The sequence below is a fragment of the Typopeltis vanoorti genome, chromosome 2 (genome assembly GCF_054136105.1).
Source record: "Typopeltis vanoorti isolate ZY-2024b chromosome 2, IOZ_Tvanoo_1.0, whole genome shotgun sequence".
NCBI classification, from domain to species: domain Eukaryota; kingdom Metazoa; phylum Arthropoda; class Arachnida; order Uropygi; family Thelyphonidae; genus Typopeltis; species Typopeltis vanoorti.
This window is the reverse complement of record NC_143550.1, coordinates 125,827,591-125,851,504: the sequence shown is the minus strand read 5'-3', so window position 1 is coordinate 125,851,504 and position 23,914 is coordinate 125,827,591. Positions and strand designations below refer to the sequence as shown.

The 23,914-nt window shown below is 37.9% G+C and overlaps 1 protein-coding gene across 6 annotated transcripts in view; it reads left to right on the top strand.

Annotated features, from left to right (window-relative positions):
- Positions 1-23,914, top strand: part of LOC150109418 (basement membrane-specific heparan sulfate proteoglycan core protein-like) — a 1,783,738-nt gene that overhangs the window by 1,617,276 nt on the left and 142,548 nt on the right. For all 6 annotated transcript variants that reach the window (XM_090413063.1, XM_090413041.1, XM_090413033.1 and 3 more), the window contains 2 exons: positions 7,220-7,369; positions 17,798-18,106. In XM_090413063.1, the coding sequence (XP_090269189.1) occupies positions 7,220-7,369; positions 17,798-18,106 (459 nt within the window). The remainder of the gene's footprint in view (positions 1-7,219; positions 7,370-17,797; positions 18,107-23,914) is intronic.

Here is a 23,914-nt window from a genome sequence, read left to right as displayed (position 1 = left end):
TTCCAAATTTTAAAACCTTACATTTTGCAACATTGAACTTGTATCCCCATTTGCTTGCCCAATCACTCAATTTATTCAAGTCTTCTTGCAAGGCCACAACATTTCACTACTCTTTATGGTTCGTCCCAACTTTGCATCATCTGCAAACAAGTGAATATCCCCATCCAAATCTTCACCTATATCATTAACATACAAGTTAAACAATAATGGCCCTAAAACAGATCCCTGAGGCACTCCGCTAGTGACTTTCCTTTTCTTCGACATCGCTCCCCCATACACAACTTATTGATACATATAAGCCAATCTCCGATCCAATGCACCAATCTAATATCCAACCCCATCCACTCTAGTTTGACTATCAATTTACCATGAGGTACTCTATCAAAAGCCTTTGCGAAATCCAAGTATATCGATGTGTATCCGTCTCCTCTGTCCAAGGAAGCAGTCACTTTATTATTACTGTTATTACGGGCAACTCCAGGGAGTCATTAGACTCATCGAGGGAGGCCCCAAATCATATTCATCACAACTATTTGACATTCATACAGTATCTATCATACCTCGCCTTAAACTCATTCACTGTCACAGTATCCACCACAGACTCAGAGAGCGCATTCCACTCATTCACTACTCTAAAAGTAAAGAACCCAGCTCTAACACCTTTACTAACCACACTTTTGCCCAGTTTCCATGGATGTCCCCTAGTCCTCCCACAACCAGCCCTGTTTTCAGAAATATCTTCTGAATTAATTTTATAGAAACCCTTCAGTAATTTGAATGTCTCAATCATATCTCCCCTCCTCCGCCTATCAACCAATTTTTGCAACCCACAAATCCTCAACCTGTTCTCATACGGTTCATTCCACAGACCTATTTATTGTAATAAGTAAGTAGATTATTAAAACATGACCTCCCTTTAGCCAATCTATGCTGTCCATCAAAGATAATACCATTGTTGTCAATCCAACTCTGGATCCTAGTTCTCACAAGCTTCTCCAACAATTAACCACAACACCTGACACACAGATAGGCCTATAGTTTAATGCTTAAGTTCGATCACGTCCTTTATGAAGTGGCACAATCTTGCCCTCCTTCCACTCCTTAGGGACTTGACCGAGTGCAAGACTTGTATTAAAAAAATTATGTCAAGACAGGTGTCAACTCCCTGGCACATTCCTTCAGAATACATGGCGATATATTATCAAGTCCCACAGCCTTATTAACATCTAGTTTACTCAATTTCCCATACACCTCTTGCTCACTTACAGTCAGTCTCTCCTCCCCATCATCTACAGCTCTCAATCTCTCCATGAAGTTACATTCTCAAGATTGAAAGACCTGTATGAACTGCTCATTAAGTATCTCCACCACACATTCCACAAAAGCTATCTTTATACCATTTTCTCCAATCAATGTTATCCTTCCATAATCATTCTTTTTTTTGCTGGCTACATATCGAAAGAACTCCTTAGGATTCTTTTTGGCTTCATTAGCTAAGTGCTGTTCATACCTCTCTTTAGCTATCCTCACCAACCAAGTCACCCTCCTTGCCTGATCTTTGTAGACTTCATGGAATTAGTTATTTCGACTTCTCTTATGCTGCCTCCACAATGCCTTTTTTCTCTGTATCACATGCTTGATCTCTTTATTCATCCATCCCACACCTACTTTATTTAACCTACTCACCCTTGGAATATATTTAGACATTGCATCTACTAGATAGTTTTTGAAAATCCCCGAAGCTGCATTGATCTCTTTTCCAGCTAATTTCTCATTCCATGTTACACCCACAAGCTGTCTCCTGAGCTCTTCATAATCACCCCACTTGCAGTTCCACATATACCCTTTTCTCACATAGGTCCTCACACTGCTGGCAACCACCCAGGTAATCACCTCATGGTCCCTCTCACCAATTGGTGGAGTGGATGATTTGACACCTCATTTATACTCTCATCCTCTGATGAGATGACCAAATCCAAGACCCTCAATCCTCGTGTGCCCTCTGTTACATACTGTCTGAGGTAGTTATCCCTCAAAAACTCAAGAAACTCATTTTCTTTACTTCCAGTTGATATCTCATCATTCCAGTCTATACTGCCATAATAATCACCCTTTTCTTATTTGCTTGGCTAATTTGATTATACATTTCATTATCAACACCACTCACATTTCCTGGTCTATAACAACATCCATCCAAGTATTTGATTTCATTCACCTCTATCTCACACCATACTGCCTCAAAACCACTGGCACTATTTCCCTCTTGCATCTCTACTTTGTATGGACATAACTCTTTCTCTATCATCAATAGCACTTCCCTTCCCTTTTTACCCTTTATATCCTCACGAAACACATCATACCCTTCCATCTCTATTCCTGTCAGGATGTCGTCCTCTTCCAACCATGTCTCACTTATTGCAACAATCTTTGGGTGAACAGACACAATTAGTGCAACCATTTCATCTGCCTTGTTTCTTATACTTCTAGCATTTGTATACAAACACAACAGCTCATTTCTGAATCTACAGATAGTTCCACTGATACCACCCACTCGATGTGATCTCTCACTGCTCAACTGGGACCATTTCCCTTTCTGCTTATTCATTTTAAAACCCTTTTCAATTCTAACTGTTTCCTCTTGATCCCAGGTCATTCCATTCCTTTCTACACATGCTCTCACCTCCTCTCGGAGCATCCACCTTTCTCATGCTGTGTACCCCTGTACACCGTGAGCCTCCCCGTTTTCCTTTTGCTCTTACACACCCATTCTCACATTTTCTATACTCATACCACTCACTTCCTCGTTTATAACCCCCCTCTTCAATCTCTCCTAACTTACTTTCCTGCTCTTCCACATCACTTCCTGCTTGATCTGATTTATTCTCTCCCACTCTACTCACTTTTCTACCTTGCAGCAGCAGTCTCTCCAAGCGACTCACACCATAACCACTCAAATGCAGCCCATCGCTCCCATACAGTTCACTTTGTCCCTCAAACTCATTCCACACATTAACAAACTTCACTCCCGTCACCTCATGCATTTCAACCAGCATATCAATCATAATCCTTGCTCTCCACCTCATCTCTCCACAGTCATAGCTAGGCAACATGCTGACCACCCTTTCCTGTCACGCTATTCTCTTTTATCCTTCTAAGCAGCCTCCTGATATCCATTCTGACACTCTCTTTGTCCTCTGTACTGATTAAAACCATTAATTGCTTTGCTCGCTCCCTCCTCATATCCAATGCCTCAATCAGTCTACTCATTTTACCACCTGGAAAACATACCTTATGCATCTTATCATCCAGCACACCTTTCATAATGGAATTGCCATACAACGCCACTCACTCATCTTTCGTTAACTCTTTCTTGCCATCATGATTTGTTTTAATATTTTTTACTCGAATTTTCTTAATTTCATTCCGCATCCATTTCATCTCTTTCCTCATCCAATCCAATTCAACTTCCAAATCTCGCTTTACATTCTCTCTATCATTCAGTCTTCCTAATTTTCTAACTCTTGACCCCACCCCTCTTCTCACTTTCACTCTCATTCATCCTTCTTTTCTTCCGTACTTTCGGTCCAACATGCATCTAACTTTCGCTAATATTCATTCTTTCGATTTTTTCCACTTTCGATTCCTTCATTATGCCATTTCCAGTTTTATTCGTTCTCTCAATTTCATTTCCTTCCGCCAGTTTCAATTCCTGCATCACGCTGTTTCCAGTTTCATTCGTTCTCTCAATTTCTTAATAAAATTCCTTATAAAAAGGAATGTTGTCTTTCATAGAGCATAGTAAACTTTATAATGTTTTAACTGATTTGAGGGTTGTTCTGATGTTGACTGATTTTAATACTTGAGCTATCTTTCTTGATATGTTGCCAATGTATGTTGAAGATACTGTGCTTTTGTAATTAATTTCCAGGTTATCATGGGATTGTTCATTAGAAAATAAGTTTCTTTAGCACTTTTTTTTTGAGTAGCTAGTTAGGATTCCTACCAATTTCTCCAAAATCTTAACACCTACAGTAAGAAATACCCTTTTTCTACTCTCCAGGAATATGTCTCATTGACAGACATTTCATTAAACAACCAGGCAAATGGTGGTCAGTTCCACAGCACATCCCTTAAAATGTGGCTAAATTCCACCATCCCCCTCTGCTTTACTAGCATATTCAGTATTCAGAATACATCCTCTTCATTCACTTTTAGCACTTCAACATTCTTTATCCCTCTAGGAATAAAGCTTGCTGTACCAGAATGGAACACATCAATAAAGTGATCATATCCAATCTCATATGGAAGTAGCAGGGTTTTTTCTCCCAGAAACTCAGCTTTTTCATCTTGCATACAAAGAAATCAGCTCAGAACACACAATTTACAGACAAAAAATATTAGTGTTGGTGGAGGGCAGTAGATGGCATTGGTGCAGATAATGGAGATGAAGAGTTCTATAGTAGGTGCCCACCCTGGATGAGTCTTTGGACTCCTTGGAGGTGGCATCAAATAATAATAAATAGCTCAACTATGTCAATCAGCATTGGTTATATAAGGCTCAGGTTATATAAGTCACCTTCCTAGCCTGAGCCTTATATTCCATATGCAAATGTTCTCCAGCTCTCTCTTTGTCTTCCATAATCACTTTTTCATATGCAATTCCTGTTTAATTTCTCTAGTCATCCGTTTAAAAAAAAATAAAATTAATAAAAAACAGTTAGTATGAGCCTTGTTAATAAGAACAATTTCCCATAACTGTGGGAAATTGCTCTTATTAACATATAAAATATGTGGATTTGCCTCTGAATCTAAACAGATCTGATGAGCTAAGGGGGGTATCTGTTTAGATTAGATTAGGGCAATGGAGTAAAGTTTCGCAGCTCTCTTGACAAACGATTTCATAAGAAAACAGCTTTTATGTATCACTTTAGCCTTCTTCCAAATAACCCTATGCTTCGAGAAGATGGCATGTTCAGGGAGTCTGAATTGTTCAGGCTCATGAAATTTAATATAGTTTATATCTCTTGTGAAAAACAAATACCAATCTGTCAGTTTTGGTCCAAAGTAAAAGAGAGACCATAAAGCAAAGAATTTGATAAATACTAGGGTAGGACAAAAAGGAAATGCAATGTGTGTCTTTTGAAGTGCTTAGAATATAGGCAAGTTTTTTGATCATCCTGATGGCTACTTTGATTCTAATGCTTCTCACTAATTTGGAAATGCATTCAAATACACCTTTAACATATGGGATAGTGATATGGTTGAAGCCATTAGATAGAGAGGTGGACTTTGTAAAATATATTTCTTGTGTTGTCAGGATACCTCATTGGAGCAATAGGATAAGAGCTTTGATTGTGCTGGATTTTGATGAGGATAGTGATGTGACACATCATGGATGTCTGATGTGGATATTGCTAAAACTGAAAAGTGAAGCCTGATTCAAGGAATAATCTTTTGTGCTTGTACTTGCTGCAGTGTAATAAAGTGGCCTTCTTCCAGCATATTCTGTGGTGGGTCAGCAAGTCCTGAGTGGCTGTATTGGTGGAACTGGACGTAGTCCTGATACAGACTGTCCTGCCTGTTTGGCATTAGTAGAACTGTTTGCAACTGCAAAGGACCTGGTATACTTCAGGTAGGTCTAGGGGGAGGTGACTAGTCTGTGGTGGAATGGATAAGAGATGCCAGTTTCTTATGTGATTTGTAACTAGTTGTGAGATCATATTTTCTTAGGATTTTTGTTAGTTTTTCAGATATATGGAATGGTGATAGATTTAGAGTAGTCTCCACTATGAAAGGAGAGGTGGGGGTTGTGGTTAACTGGTTTTAATATTTTTTGGATTTTTTGGAGGTTGTAACCATTGGCTAAGAAGATGTTAAGGATATGGTTAAGTTCAGTAGTTAGGGCATTGTTATCTTAACTGATTTTTAGGCAGGTAACCTACCATGGTTATCCTCAGATATTGAAAAATATCTAAACATGGTTTATAACAGTGACTTATAAGTGACTTAGATGACTATGGACAGTCAGGAAGATCTATTAACATCCAGCTTGGAGAACATAAACACATTTGACAGCATTATTATGGCCATTCAAGACTGACCATGCATTGAACATCTCTTCACCAGGATTAGATGGAAGAAAACCAATATGCTATACAGAATTCATTACAGGTCAGATAGACTATTTTTAGTCAGCAGTGGCCATGAAGCATTCTCTTAACCTTAACAAGTATGACTGCATTAATCTGCGAAAAATTTGGAAGACTGTCATCTAAAGATCAACTGTTAAACAATTTTGATACTTTTTATGCAACATTAGAGAGTACTAAATTAGCACTTGAGATATTTTGCCCATTACAATTTGAATTGTTTCACTGATTCGTTATCACATGTAAACTAACATGTTTTGCTCTGAAGATACTAGTTTGAAATCCAGTGAAATATAAGCCAGTTAATAAACATCCTTTGTTAATTTAGTTTTGTTTGGAGTTATAATACCTTCAAATGAACAAACCTTCAATCCTTAAATGGGTTAGCTTTCCAACTGATTTTTGGTGCAGTATCATGTAATTGGACCTTCAGTTATCCAACACTTCAATTATTCAACTAGCAAATTGCTCTCCCATTATGATGAATGAATGTGAGATTACTGCAGGTCTTGATGGGCTAAAGTTATCCCTTTATGAGACGTTCTTCATAATGTGGTTTGCTGTAATTATTTATTTTAACAGCTGTACATTGCATGGTTTGAGAGCATTCTACATTATTCATATTCTATTAATTACCATATTTGCATAACTGATTCTTCAGGTATGTTTGCTTGTGCCTTCTGTCTCTAATCATTATTGTCTGAATATAACATGCGATAGTTACCATTCTTGCCTTATTGGACATTCTCTGTAGTAGATATGTTACATCACTTAGTTAAATACCACCACCTTGTGTCTCAGTAATTTTTTCGTGGCACCCCTAGGCCAAAAGAAATACCTAACAGTTCCATTCATTAAGTAGTTAGATCCAAGCTGCTAATTGTTTCCAAAAAACTTAAAAAATAATATGCAAAAAGTTAGTTTGCTGCAGTGCTCTGGTGCACAGTTTGGAATACACTGCTTTACAGGGTATGAAATGTTATGAGAATTTCTGTCTATTCTGTAATATTATCATTAATTTATGGTAATATTTACATTTTCAGAATGTACAAGTGTTTATTATATCATAGGTGTTCTGAGAGTTGACAGCCAACCAGAAGTCACAGGAACTGCTCATGGTCGTTTCCTTGGATTGGATCTCATTGAACCACTGTACCTTGGTGCAGTACCTGATTTCAGCATTATTCCTAGGCAGTCTGGCTTTGCAAGAGGTTTTATAGGTAAGAATCCAGTACTTTTCTTCATGTTACAAAGCAAGATATTCAAATTATTAATGCTGTACTTGAACTTATTAGTCAGTTTTACATCTTCACATACATCTTCCACACACTACTGATATTACATTACATTACATACCACTGACACTGCTCTGAATTTCATGACATTACATTATACACCACCAACTACTTCACCTTCCATGACATTACACACCACTGACACGCTACTCCACATTCCATCACACACACACACACACGCACGCTGTATTTACCAGTTTCAAAACTCTGTCACAAACACTTCATCTTCCTCTCCAATAAACTCGACCATATACAGTTCCAGCTACCCAAACAGCGAAGTCATCATCCTAAGTAACCTGAATGTTCACAACTCCAACTGGCTTCCATTCTCCAATAACGTAGATGAAGCTGGACATGATGTGAAAGTTTTTGCTATAAGCAAGGATCTAACGCAAATCGTGCAGCTACCTACTGAATTTTCAGATAATCTCCTCCACTCTCCCAGTATCCTTGATCTTTTTTAACTAGTTCTCCTTCCAGACATATTGTAGAAGTTACCTCTCCCCTTGACAACTCAGACCATGATCTACTGCAAGTTTTTAGTCTTGCATAACACCCCTCCTCTTAACACCCAACCTAGTGTCCTCTGGCACTACAATGGGACAAAATGGAATGATCATACTTGTCTTGCCTAATATTTTTCATTCTATATATAATGTGAGCAAATTATGAGGTAAAACGTCAGAATTATAGATATCTGAATGTGCACTTGAATAAATATATATTTTTGAACAATGTGGCTGCTATTATTATCTTCCAAGTAATGATATCATGTGAAGTTGAAATTAATAGTATATCCATTAGAATGTTATGATAGGCCTGGAAGTGTGGAGGGCAGTGACTGTGAAATGTGAAAATATGTTGGAAATGTACAAGAAAGGTGACCCTAATGGGAAATTTTAATTACAAAAATGTGAATTGGAAAGAGGAGGAGAAGATAGTGTGCAGAAATAAGGAGAGTGAATTTCTTCAGTTTTTGAGAGACAACTGTCTTAAGCAGTATGTGATAAAGCAACACCCTTGATGATATATCCTTGCAAAGTGGTCGCTCAATAACTCAACTATTTTATCTGCTTCTGTCGCCTCATCACCATCAGCACTCATTAATCTGCCATAGTCATTCTTCCTCTTACTTGCCACATAATGAAAAAACTCTTTGGGATTTCCTTTTGCCTGCTTGGCTAGATTCTTCTAGTCATCTAATTTTGCCTTCTTTACCAAGCTGGTCACTTTTCTTCCCTGACTCCTATACTGTTTATGAGTTTACTGGTCACCTTTCTCCTTATGTACCCTCCACAGCATTTTCTTCATCTGAATCCTATGCTTAATGATATTATTCATCCATCTACTTCCTGCCTAATTAATCCTCCTTACCTTAGGTATATAATTTAATATTGCTTCCTCTAGATGCCCCTTAACTATCTCCCATGCACTACTGACATCTTTTCTTTGTAGTGTTTTATGCTATAGGAACAGATTTAAGCGCTTCCTCCTAAGCTTGTCATAATCACCTGCCTTGTTGTTCCACATGCCCCCCCCCCTTCTTGACATAATATTCCTCAGGTTTTACAAGCTCCCAAATCAAGACCACATGGTCATTTTCATTAATCAGAGGCAATGTGGACACCTTGGTTATGGATAGCTCTTCTGATCCTATGACCATGTCCAGTAGTCTTATCCCTAGTCCACTCCATCACATGTTGACTCAAATAATTCTCTCAGTAAGTGCATAAATTCCATATACTTCCTGCCATGTGATCTTCCTTCCTTATAGTTTATATCTCCATAGTTGAATTCCTACATAATAATCGCTCGACCTGCACTCATTGTACTAATTTGCTGATGCATGTTTTCCAGATCATCCCTGGAACCAGGTCTATAGCAACAACCGACTTTATTTTGTCTTGCTGGCATTGATCTCACACCAGACTGCTTCAAATGAATAGCCACTCTCCCACCTATCTCCTATTCTTTTTGGCTTCAGTTCATCTGCTATCATCAGCTGTATCTTTCAGGGAAGATAGAGAAAATAAGATGGAGGAAGGGAGGTTCATCTGATGATAGCAGATAAACTGCAGCCAAAAAGAATAAGAGATAAGCTCACTCATCTCATGGGGTGCCTTTACTTACACACACACACACACACACACACACACACACACACACACACACACACACACACACACACACACACACACACACAACTGCTTTCACCCTGAATACTTAAGTTTTCTTGAATTTGTACTTCAGCATGGTCACTCAACAAAGCTCTCTCTAGACACCTAATACCAAAACCATTTATGTGCAGTCTGTAAATACGATGTAGATTGTAATGGGTATTGCATCCATGAAGAAAATAGGAAACAGGACTGGAGCAGGGATATTATGGTGATAGATGCAGAATTACAACCAGCAAAAGTAGAAGTTAATCATGAGGAATTCAGAACTGAGTGAGATAGTTCATTTTAGGATATCTGGTGGATAGAGGTCACCAGGATAAAATATAGCTAGATATCTATGATGATCTGAACTATAAGGACATAATTGGAAAGTGTTCATTATGAAATATAAATGGAAATAAGAGATAATTATCTAAAACTGCATGTGACTGAGGGGATGGGGACCTATGGTTTGAGAGTGGATATGGTAACCAAGGTGTCTAGTCTGCCTCTGATTGAAGAGTAATCATGCACTCTTGTCCTATGAGGTTTGTTAGCATGCAGATTTTGCAAATAAGGTGTATCTGCGACACTACACAGCTGGTGATTATGACAAACTTAGGAGACAATTTGAAGCAGTTCCATAGCATAAGAATTGACAAGGGGAAGGGTATGTCAATAGTACAACATGGAAAATGGCCAGGTAATGTTTGAAGAAAGCAGTGTTAGAGATTTGCTGAGAGTTAGGAGTATAAAGTATGTGGAGTTTAATGGATGAGTAGCATCATTAACTAGGGGCTGCAAAAAAGAAAACATTGAGGAGGGAATGTAAAGAAAAAGATTATTAGTACACTCATGAGTAATAGTAAGGCAAGAGGAAATTCCAGAAATCTTTTGCTAATCACAAGTAAGAGGAAGAATGATTATGGAAGTATAGCTTTATTGCATGCTGATGGAAGGTATCAGAAACAGAAGAAATGTTTGAGTTACTAAGTAGATAACTTTTCAAAGGTTTATCATCTAGGTACAGATATGACATTTGCTGATGTGGCAGTCTACTGTGTGAATAGACAAACGGGTGCTAAGTATACACTTAGTCAAAGGCATAACCAATTCTCTTACACAAAAATGTGTAAGACGATTGGCTGTACCTCTTACCAAGCTGTTTGTAAGTCTTAGTTCTGGTGAGATTAGAGCAAATGTAAAGAGCACAAAATAATTTGTTACATAAAGGCGACTCCAAAACAGAAGTAGTAAATTACAGTTGGATTAGTATCTTAGGAATGGTAGTGGTGATGATGGTATTTGGAAAGGTTAGTTAAGAGCACAATTCCAGAATTAGTGGATAGGATTATGATACTCTATGGGAGACTGCACAGCTTTGTGAATAGGACTGGCAGTTGAATTGGGTAAAGGAAAAGGGACCATAATAGTTTGCAAAGGATAGATTATTCAGGAGTTTGCAAAGGCATCTGGTAGGAGGATGCTGCATGCAAGTCTATTTTGTAAGTTGGATCAAATGTGAATGGTTATGAAGCTCGTAGGTGGATATGAAGGGGTTGGAGTGGCAAACAGAAATCAGAATAGAATCCAGAGGAATGAAGGTAATCAGTGCCAAAGGACTCTATATTGGGGATTACTGTTTAATTTATATTATGATAATGATATATGGAATAATTTTCAGAGAAATATCCAGTTATTTGCTGATACTATAAAACTATCGATGGAAATTTACTTCTGGATTTTGCTAAGGCTTTTGACAGGATACCCCATGGAATACTGTTGTGCAAATTGGAGCAGCTGGGGATGGATACTAAACTGGTGATATGGATAAGAGAATGGCTCGGGGAGAGATACCAGAAAGTGGTATATGGAGGAGCAGAGTTCAGGATGAGGCAGGTGACCAGTGGGTGTGCCTCAGGGCTCTGTGCTTGGGCTGTTGTTTAATTTGTACGTAAGTGATATAGGAAATGACTTGAAGGGAGAAATTCAGTTATTTGCTGATGATGCAAAGTTGGGGCACAATAAAAAAATCAAGCTGATGTTGAGAGTTTGCAAGAAGATTTAAATAAACTGGCAAAATGGGCAAAAGGTAATGGATGTTAGTTCAATGTGGAAAAGTGTAAAGTTATGCATTTTGGGATTACAAGATTAACAGCTGTGTACTACATTGATGGAACAGTACTCCAAGAGATTGATGAGGCTAGGGACTTTAGGGTGTTGGTGGATAGGGAGATGAAGTTCAGAGGACACATTGCTAAGGTATCCAAGATTTGCACATAGGATTACTTGGTTATTGAAGAACACACTAACATCCAGAGATAAAGAAGTTATTATTCCCATTTATAAGGTGTTGATACTTCCACATTTGGATTACTGTGCTCAAGTCTGGTCACCTGGATTCCTTGGAGATGAGGAGGTTGTGGAGAGCGTTCAGAGGAGAGTGACTGAGTTGGTGAGTGATGTAAAAAATGTTCCCTACATTGATAGATTGAGTGCTTGTGGATTGCAAAGGTTGGTTGATAGGTGGAGAAGAGGGGATATGATAGAAACATTTAAATTACTAAAAGGTTTTTATAAGATTGATGCTGGGGAAATATTTTAGCTGTGTGATAGTAAGGGAAGAACGAGAGGTCATTCCTGGAAATTAAGGAAAAGTGTGGTTAACAAGGTTTTTCGCCTGGAGGGTGGTGAATGAATGGAATGCATTGATTGACTCGGTTGTGAGTTCTTCATCTGTAAATGAATTCAAGAAGAGATATGATACATATTGTTTTGATAGTTTGGGTCACCAGCGATGAGTCTACTGACTATGCCCGTAATAATAAAATAGTTAATAAAGTAATGTAGAAATCTTGATTTACCAGCTTAAATATAGCTATTTAAATAGCTTGATGGTGTAGGTAAAGGATAATGATGACTGTTAATGTATGAAAATATTGTACTGACTGCAGGAAAGTGAGGATTAGTGATTTTTTTTGGGGGGGGGGACAAGATGTTAAAGTTCAGAAGTGTACAAAATAAATCAAAATATTACTTAGATATCAAACAAAACAATGTCAAGTAGAGGAGGGAGGTCTTGATTACTCTGTGGAAGTTTGGTCACGTGAGTTTTTTAGATATGAAAAGCCTGATGGAGAGGATCTAGAGGCAAATGACCAAGATGGCCTGAAAGGTCTGTGGAATGCTGCCTATGAGGATAGATTTGAAGGTGTGTGTGTGTGTGTGTGTGTGTGTGTGTGTGTGTGGATTATGAGAGAGAAACACACCAGGGTTTTAAAGATTAATGCAGAAAAGGTTTTTTAAAATTTTTAAGGAAGGAAACAATGGTCACTAATAGGTGTGTGGTTAGTAAAAGTGTAAGGACTAGATATTTTTACTTGGAGAGTGGTGAATGAATGGAATGGGTTGTCAAAAGTAGTTGAGTACTTTGCCAGTAACTAAATTGAGATACATTTATTTGGACTTACTTGGTGGTTATGCATGTATCAGTTACACTGGCAGGGTGTATCAGTACTCCAGGTATTAATAATGGATAAATTTAATCTTTTGAAGATCAGAAAAGGGAAGCTAGTTTTAATATTGAATTGTTTATTAAAAGCACAGAAGTTTGAAATTTAAATATTGTAATCCAATATTTCACATACCAGTAATTGAGGCATTTCCAAGGGTAAGGATTAGTCAGTTGGTTATTCATAAACTTAGCCATTTCCCAAGTAATACCACATGGTCACTGTCACTAATCAGAGGCAGGATAGCCACATCTTTAACTGAAATCCCCTCTGACAGTAATAATCAAATTTAACACTCTTTGACCTTGAGTTCCTTCTGTCACATGCTGATTGAGTTGTCTCACAGCAGCTCAATAAATTCCATTTCATTATTTTCATGAGATTTTACTGCTACCCAATCGATGTTTAGATAAGTAAAGTCCCTCCCCCATTATGATTACTCTTTCTGCACTCGTTATTTGATGATGCATATCTTCATCACTAGCAACAGATCTACTAAATCTGTAACAACACCCTATATGTATTTGATCTTGTTAACCTCTCTCATGCCAGATGGCTTCCCACTCACTGCCAGATGAATGCCAGAAAGTGTTTAACTCAGTAGTTAGGGCGTTATGAGAACTGATTAATTTTCCCCTGTTATAGAGAGTTTTTATAATCCCACATTGTTGGGGGGGGGGTGACTGCTGGTGAATCTATCTACCATATGTATGTGTTTTCTGTAGATGGAGAATGCCAGGGATCCATCAGGCTGGTATGTAATCAGAGTGTTTAGAAATGGGAGATGTTTTTCTTTTCTAAGGTAACCTGGATCCTGGGGTGCTTATTTTTTAGATGTGTTAAGAAAATGCGGAGCATATCCAGGCTAAGTGGTCAAATGGAGAACATATCATGTTGGAGGTTTAATGGATTTTTTACAACACTCAAAAAGAATTAAAATAGAATTTAATACTTCCTATATTTCGTCCTAGTCGCTAGGGGACATCTACGGGGATTACAAAGACAATTAATGTAACATGCACACAAAAACTTACAATACTAAGCCCAACCACGTGGGTGACAAAGTCCTATCTAGGTGGAGCGCCCTCTAAGGGCAGTTGTAGGTGGCCTGGAATGTAAGGTGGGACCTCTGGTGATGACTGTTTCCCAAATCTTCGGAAGCTTAATGCAACCGTATTTGTTAAGATTTGGTTGGTTTTTGAGAGCTACTGCTGCTTCTAAGAAAAGTCTCTCTTTCTTGAATTTGCTGTGGTGGAGCATGGTGGTTTTCTTCCATGATACTCTGTGGGTGGTGTCCAAAACATGGTCAGCCAAGCCTGAATGGCCATAGTTGTGTTTAACGATGTACGATTTGTGTTCCTCTAGGCGGATGGATGCTGATCTGCCTGTCTGTCCAAAGTACGCAAGCTTATAGGAACAGGGTACTTTATAAACTCCAGGCAGAGAGAGAGGAGGGAGCTGATCTTTCGTAGAACGGATAAGGGTAGCCAGTTTGCGGTAGGGCTTATATGCTGTGTGTAGGTTATACTTTTTTAGTATCTTGGCTATTTTTTCTGAAGTGCCACGGATGTAGGGTATGGTGATGGCATTTTTAAATTCTTGTTGATGAGAGGGACGGGGAATGGGGGAGGAATTGATTATTTTTTTGATGCTGTGTTCGCTGTAGCCATTGGAGAGGAAAGTTCTGTGTATGTGGTTAAGCTCAGTAGTGAGGGCGGTTCCACTGGAACAAAGATTGTGGGCTCAGCAAAGATTGCTGCCTGTGTGTGTGGGTACCCACACACGGGCAGATACATTCACAAACTCTCCCACCACCACCCGTCACAACAATATGGCATCATTAAAACCCTTACCAAGAGAGCCCACAATCTTTGTTCCAGTGGAACCGCCCTCACTACTTAGCTTAACCACATACACAGAACTTTCCTCTCCAATGGCTACAGCGAACACAGCATCAAAAAAATAATCAATTCCTCCCCCATTCCCCGTCCCTCTCGTCAACAAGAATTTAAAAATGCCATCACCATACCCTAGTTCTGTGTCATACCATACCCTAGGAGAGGAAAGTTCTGTGTATGTGGTTACTAGTGACTAGGACGAAATATAGGAAGTATTAAATTCTATTTTAATTCTTTTTGAGTGTTGTAAAAAATCCATTAAACCTCCAACATAATGTCCTCACAGCACTTAAGCCTCTACACAAGGAGAACATATCATCTACATAGCATAGCCAGTCGGTGGGTTCATTTGGGGCAGAGTTTAAAGTTTTTTCTTCAAAGTCTCCATGAAAATTTTGCTGTGGGGCAGGGAGAGAAAGTGGAGAACCTATGGCTCCCTCCTACCTGTCTGTAGAATTTTCCTTGCCAAGCGCCTGAGTTATTATTACGTGACATCTCCAGGGAGTCCAAAGACTCATCTAGGGAGGACACTCTATCTCCACCACTCAATCCACCAACTACAACGAACTGCAACTACACCAATGCCATCTACTGCTCACCACCACTAGTATTTTCACAGACAATCACAAACATCCATGCCATAGCGGAATTCGAACCTGCAGCCTTATGGCTAAAGAGCAGATATGCTAACCACTTGGCCAACAAGGCTGGCAGTTCATGGTGAACTGAAACAGGACTGAGATATCAGGAGGAAATGTCTTGAATAAGGTTTAAGGTATCTTTGAGTGGGACATAAGTGAATAAAGAGGAGACATCAAAACTGACCATTATGTCAGTGTGTTGGAGTGGGTTTTTTCTAATGGCTTTAAAGTGGGCTAGTTTTTTTTTTATGTGTGAAGGTGTATTGTTAGTATATTGTATAAGAATTATGGCTAAATGTTTTGCTAATTTGTATGTGAATAAATCAATCCATCCACAATGGGATATAATGGTACATTTTGTTTATGGATTTTTGGTAGTCCATGTATCCTAGAGTTATATGATTTTAGTTTATTTGTGACTTCCACGGGCCAAGAGGTAACCTTTTTAAGGAGCCTATGGAGTATTCTGATCTAATCTGTGTATTCGTAGTGTCATAGTCTATAGGTAGGTAGGTAGTGTGATTGAGAAGTAAGGAGTCAAGCTTACCTGTGTAATCTAATTTAAAACCACAGTGGCATTTCCCTTATATGCTTTGGTAATCACTATTCTGTTGTTGTTTTTAATTTCTTGCAGAGTAGCAACAACAGAATAGTTATAGAATAAACAATCAATAATAATCAAAAAAGTCAATAACAGAATAGTAATTACCAAAGTGGATAAGTGAAATGCCACTATGGTTTTAAACCACATTAGATTTTGTAGGTAAGCTTGCTTCCTTACTTCTCGATCTCACTGTCTACCTTCCTATAGACTATGATCCCGCCAATACACAGATCAGAACACTCCATAGGCTCCTTAAAAAGGTTACCTCTTGGCCTGTAAAAGTCACAAACAAGCTAAATCCCCCAGATTTATGGACTACCAAAAATCCATATAAACATAAACTTCCTCATGGAGACCTTTGAAGAAAAAGCCTTAAACTCTGCCCTAAGTAAACCACTGACTGGGTTTATAGATGATGTGTTCTCCATTTGACATGTAGCATGGATATGCTCCACTTCTTAACATATCTGAACAATCAGCACCCCAGGATCCAGGTTACCTTAGAAAAGGGAAACATCTCCCATTTCTAAACACTCTGATTACATGCCAGCCTGATGGGATTATAAAAACTCTATAACAGGACAAAATTAATCATTTCTGATAACAGTGCCCTAATACTGAGTTAGTCATCACTTTCTTTGCCAATAGCTAAAATCTTCAAAAAAATATAAAAAAACCCTTCACAGCAGAGATTGTTCAAGATCTATCACCATTCCATATGTCCTGAGGACATCCAGAAAAGTGGCAAAAATCCTAAGGAAATACAACTTTACAATCACTTACAGACCACATAAAACTTGGCATCCCTTATCTACTCCACTAAAGACCAGCCACATTCCCTAGACCTACCATGTCCCTTGCAGTTGCAAACTGTCCTACTATGACCAAACAGGCAGGACAGCCAATATCAGAATTTCTGAACACAAGGACTATATCCTGTTCCACCATCACAGCTACTCAGGACTTGCTGACCATGCTTAGACCCATGACAGCATATGCTGGAAGTAGGACACTCTGTTACACCATTGCAAATACAAATATGAGAGGCTATACCTTGAATCTGCCTCAGTCTTGAAAAACTTTCCAAATCAGCCCAACAACCAAGATCACACAATCTAGCCTACTAAGAGAGGGGGGGCATTTAGGACTCTTGGCCTGACTTCGGTTGCCTTTTTTCAGCACCATTTGCACAGTGTTGCCTGCATGCACATATCATTGTTTTTGTGATCCCTGATGATGGCAATGTAACATGGCTGAAGTAAAATAGTAAATTATTAATTATTATAATTAATATTTTAGTATATGTTATTTCCTGAAAAACAATTGGTTTTTATGTTGGTTACCTCATAACTATCTGTCAGAATAACCATTGTTTATTGATGTGTATTTTATTTCTAGTGAGGTTTTTATGGAGTACCAAAATCTGGAAGTTTAGTAAATTGCAATATTAATTCTTCTTAATGTAATATAAATATAAAATGGCAATAATACTATATAATCTTTTTAGTAAATTCTTTACTCCTATTTTTGATAAAATAGGGTGTATGAGCCATATGAAAACTGGAAATGTTCTTCATGATCTGCTGAAAGATGCTGAGAGTTATGGTGTAACAACTTGTGAAACGTGTTCAGGAAACCCTTGCTTACATGGAGGTGTATGTCAGGAAGCCATAACTACAACTGGTTATAAGTGCATTTGTCCACCTGGTTTCTCTGGTCATGATTGTGAAAAGGTGGGAGAAGCTTGTTATCCTGGTGTTTGTGGAGAAGGTCGGTGTATAAATAAACCTGGTGGCGGATTTGATTGCTACTGTCCTTTGGGTAGAACTGGTTTACGATGTGAAAAAGGTAAGCTCTGTTCATGGAAATGAGCCTAGACATTCATAGCTGTTTATTTTTATTTCTTTTAGTCTCTTGTTACTTTGGTAGTGCTATTACTATTTTTAGTATAGGAGGCCACCTGCATATGTATATTTATAAATCCTGATGCAGTGACTTAATTTCACTTTAGAGTATGTCACACAGTAGTATGTATGCAACAATCTTCATCAAAATATGGCTTTAATAAGCAGTTTCTTTAAAATTATTTTTGGAAATAAGCTCAAAAATAATATCTAGGTTTTTGTTATTTTTAGTGTCTGTATATTTTTGTTACTTTAATAATATTATTATTGTCAATACAAATGATTATGTATGCATTCAGAAACTTGTTACTTTAAAACAAATAGATTCCAAGGATTTCTCAACAGGTTCTGTGTTTTAATTTTGTAGATATAAAAAAAGCATATGGCAAGGTGCCAAGAGAAAAGCTGTTCAAAACTATAGGTATATGCTGTAAATGGGAAATTGTACAAAATGAGCTATGGCATAAGCTGTATTCAGCTGTTAGAATTTAAAGAGGCACAGGAAGACTTGATGTTAAATCAGGTGTTGAGACAAGAATGCATGTTATTTTCACTGTTATTCATCATTTATATATTTCATATTATAAAGGGAAGTGGCATTACATATGACTCTTTATGCAGATGATGTTATACTTCAAAATAATTCAAGTTTATGAAAATCAACTAAAAAGACAACCTATGAAAATAGGCAGGAGCATGGAAACAACAATTGAATTTTCAATGGCAAATTTCATTGCAAAGGCTTCCATGGTGTGAAGACATGATGAAATTGTAATGCCATTATATAGAACAACTTACAGTAACTGCTTCCTTGGATAGAGGAGAAGGATACACAGTAATATACTTGGATTTCACAAAGGCTTTTGATAGAGTACCTCATGATAAATTGATAGTCAAACTAGAGCAGATGGGGTTGGATATTAGATTAGTGCATTGTATTGGAGACTGGCTATCTAACAGGTATCAACAAGTTGTGTATGGGGGAGCGATATCCAAGAAAAGTAAAGTCACTAGTGGAGTGCCTCAGGGGTCTGTTTTGGGGCCATTACTGTTTAACTTGTATGTTAATGATATAGGTGAAGATTTGGATGGAGATATTCAGTTGATACAAAGTTGGGACGAACCATGAAGAGTAGTGAAGATGTTGTGGTCTTACAAGAAGATTGAATAAATTGTAATAAATTTAGTTTAATCCTTTATCCAAGTGTGAGCAAACAAAGTTTGCGCCTGAAAGTATCTTCAGGACTGAGGTAAGGTGGTACACACCAGGGCAACTTGTTGCAAAGGTGGAGCAAGCTACCAATACTCCTGTCTCAGTATCTCCTATAATGCAAAACACATCTCCTTGCGGATATGTCTAATGTTATGCATTAAGGGAAGGGCCACTACCCAGACTAGTTTCGACCTTTATTGAGGTCTCTTCAGTGGGAGCCAGGCCCAAGCTGAGATACCAGGCAGAAGCATTCGCAGGTCATCTCTACCTATAGAAGTTGCCAAATGGTGTGCCACCCATTTTTAATAAATTACTCTGGATTTAGAGAAAGATGTTGAAAGTTTATTTTTCACTTGGTTAGAATATAATAAATTTAGTTTAATCCTTTATCCAAGTGTGAGCAAACAAAGTTTGCGCCTGAAAGTATCTTCAGGACTGAGGTAAGGTGGTACACACCAGGGCAACTTGTTGCAAAGGTGGAGCAAGCTACCAATACTCCTGTCTCAGTATCTCCTATAATGCAAAACACATCTCCTTGCAGATATGTCTAATGTTATGCATTAAGGGAAGGGCCACTACCCAGACTAGTTTCGACCTTTATTGAGGTCTCTTCAGTGGGAGCCAGGCCCAAGCTGAGATACCAGGCAGAAGCATTCGCAGGTCATCTCTACCTATAGAAGTTGCCAAATGGTGTGCCACCCATTTTTAATAAATTACTCTGGATTTAGAGAAAGATGTTGAAAGTTTATTTTTCACTTGGTTAGAATATAATAAATTTAGTTTAATCCTTTATCCAAGTGTGAGCAAACTTTGTTTGCTCACACTTGGATAAAGGATTAAACTAAATTTATAAATTTAGTTTGACCTGCGAATGCTTCTGCCTGGTATCTCAGCTTGGGCCTGGCTCCCACTGAAGAGACCTCAATAAAGGTCGAAACTAGTCTGGGTAGTGGCCCTTCACTTAATGCATAACATTAGACATATCCGCAAGGAGATGTGTTTTGCATTATAGGAGATACTGAGACAGGAGTATTGGTAGCTTGCTCCACCTTTGCAACAAGTTGCCCTGGTGTGTACCACCTTACCTCAGTCCTGAAGATACTTTCAGGCGCAAACTTTGTTTGCTCACACTTGGATAAAGGATTAAACTAAATTTATTATATTCTAACCAAGTGAAAAATAAACTTTCAACATTGAATAAATTGAGTGATTGGGCATGGAAATGGGGATGTGACTTCAATGTTGCAAAATGTAAGGTTTTAAAATTTGGAAAACAAAGATGGGATGCAGAATTTGTGCTTCGTAAGGATATATTGTTGGAGGTGGAAGAAATAAGAAATCTGGGGGTGATAGTGGATAAGGATCTGAAATTTAGGGTACAGCCATAATATTTTGAAGACAACACAAAGACTTCTGGAATGATGCTGACATTGACTTGTAGAAGTAGGGAGATTCTTGTTCCGTTGTATAAGGCTTTCATTAGGCCACACATGGACTATTGTGCCCAGATTTGGTCACCTGGTTTTCAGAAGGATGAAGAGATGTTGGAAAGGGTCCAAAGGCAATTGACTAAGGTAGTTTCTGACCTCTGGAATGTCGAGTATGAGGAAAGATTGAGAAGATGTAATTTGCAGAGTCTGGTGGACAGGAGAAAGAGGGGAGATATGATAGAGACATACAAGTTGGTAAGGGGTTGTTATAGGATCAATGCTGGAGAAGTTCTACAGAAAATAGTGGGAGATCAGGGGAGAACCAGAGGTCATCCCTGGAAACTGTATAAAGAGGGTGAGAGTGAGAGGCGGGTTTTTTTCGTCCAGAGTTGTGAATGATTGGAATGCCTTGCCTGAGAATGTAGCGTCTGCAAGGAGTTTGAATGTATTCAAGGCATGGTATGATGAGCTGTGTGTGATAAAAGGACCTCCCAGATGAGTCTTTGACTCCATGAGGTTTTGGGGTAATAATAATAATAACTTGATAGTAAAAAATGTTTATTCAAACACTCGATTAGTTTTGTGAAATAAACCGTGTAACATCATCTGGAGATATAGTGAATAAAATAAAATATTAAGCTTCAAACAGATAATGACCACAGTATCAATATTTGAAAAAGAAAGTAATAGTGGAATATGCACTTGTGCTATGTAGACACGTGCTGGTTTGATGATATTATGTGCACCACTGGCTTCCATGTGTGCTAGATGTTTTATGAGAAAAGACCATACTTGGTGTAATATCTAATATCATGCCTTGTTTCTTGTCAACTGTTGTGGATGTTTTATCATTTCCACTGACTCTTCTAACACTCTTGACTAGAAACTGTAATCTGTATGGATCATTTTAGTTCACTGACGTAATACTACATGTTTGGTTTCCATTGTATGTGTTGCTACTCTGATTTGTGTTGCCTTTCTTTCTCCATGCCTTTGAAATTTTTGGACATATGTATCTCTCCTGACCTTACAAGTCTGTCCTATGTAACACAACCCACAGCTAAAGGTGATCTTATAAATGTCAGATTTTTTTAAATGATGGATGGCAGGGTTTTGGAGACTTAAGGAGATTAGAAATCTTGTTAAGGGGTAGAAGGTAACTTTGATACCCTGTTGAAGTAGCAAATTTGAAATCATGTCTGTTACTGACCAAATATAGGGAAGAATTGCTGCTCCTCTGAAACTTGTTTGTCATGTTCATCTGGGGGATGGGGGAATTTACATAGGATTTTGTTGACCATCCTATGTATGTCAACTATATAGAACAATAGTCGATGTTTGCTGGTTTGGAATTGAAGTAACTGAGCTCTTAGGGTTTGTATGATGCTGCTTTTTTTGTGCTTGAATGGTGATGATAAGATATGGTGTGTAAGTATCATCTAGCATGAGTTGGCTTCCTCTAAGATATCTCTACAGACTTGTCTAAAAATGGTAATGATCTGTTGCTTTCTAATTCAAAGGTGAATTTGATACTAATGTGAAAATTGTTTAGGAATAAGAAATTCTTGTAATTGGTTAGTAGAGCTAGGCCAATCAATGAAAATATCATCAGCAAAAAGTTATTTTCACCAATGATATTTAAACCATTTCATAAACAAGTCTGTGGCATCAGAGCAGTGCCGTAATGAGGGTGTTGACGAAAGAGGCACCCGCTGCGGGCGCAACTAGGTTTGGGGAGCAAAATGTAAAAAATGTTAAAAATAAATAAATAGATATAAAAGTCCGCTATTTTATATTGTATTTTTAAATTTTGGCAATACGGCGCTTTAGACACACAAATTCTGCAACACACTGGAACTCATTTTGATGGGGCTAATAGTAAGTATTTAACATATTGCATTTAGTAAAATTTAACTTGTTATATTTCAATTTTTCAAAATTTTTGTCAGTTTTGGGTTGGTGGGGGGGGGTGCAAGTTAGACACTTGCCACATGTGCTTCATACCCTCGTTACTGTACTGCACCAGAGACAGAGAGGAGTGCATTACTAGTCCTTCTTTCTGTTCAAAATTTCTTAGAATTTAAAGATGTTGATACAATGCTTAAAAAGTTCCATGGTATCCAGTGGAAAGAGATCTCACAGTAAATGTATAATTTTTACTCTAGGTATTGGTCAACTAATTAACGATGTCAAGACCTGCAAGTAGGTCAGTTAGTTCTACTGTAAGATCTTTTGTATGTTCAATGAAGTGTATGTTTCCTGTAAAAATGATTTGCTGATTTAGAGCTTACAGGATTTCACTAAATACATTGACATGGAAGTTGGAGAATATCTACCATCTACAATTAGTCTTAGTAGTATGTCTTGCTTGTGTATTTTTGGAACTTTATTGTCACATTCCTATGCTGAGATGAAATAAAGTTTTGTAGAGCTATTTCATTTAGAGAATTTGTATTTTTTTTCAGTGTATTCTATTGCATTCATAATAGTGTTGTATTGCCCTTATTTGCTCTTCTTTCAAGACTACAATCTGTTCATCCTGTCTGATATTCTGTAGAGCTAACCATTCCATTTTCAAAGAGTTTTTATTCTGAAAGTTTTGGCAAAGAGATATGGAAGCTGTCTTTATATGAATAAAGTATGCTATGTCTTTCAGAGCTTTCAAGTCCTTTATCCATACTAACCATGATATCCACCTTGGGAATCCTACTTGGTGATAATGCAAAATTAAAACCCCTTGACAGAATGTTCAGTTTGGACTTGGTGAAAGTATATTAACAACTAATTTGTTATGAGGTAAATGTTCACTGAGCTTATCCTTCTCCTGAATGAGATTGAGTTTGTTTCATAAGCCAGCCTATCTAAACTCTTCCAAATATTAGCTGAATGGGATTAGAAATAAGATGATCAGTAAAGACCACAGAGTTCTGAGAAAAAAAAATTAGAGGAGCAAATAGATGGTATCAGTGACAGAATCATATTAAAAATGAAGATTTTTTTTATCTCACTTCCACACACAAGAAGCCATGTGGCAAGTAGGACTCTTGTTACTATCCAAATGATTTGGTTAGTAACAAAAAGAATGAGAGAATGGATACCAGAAGGTTGT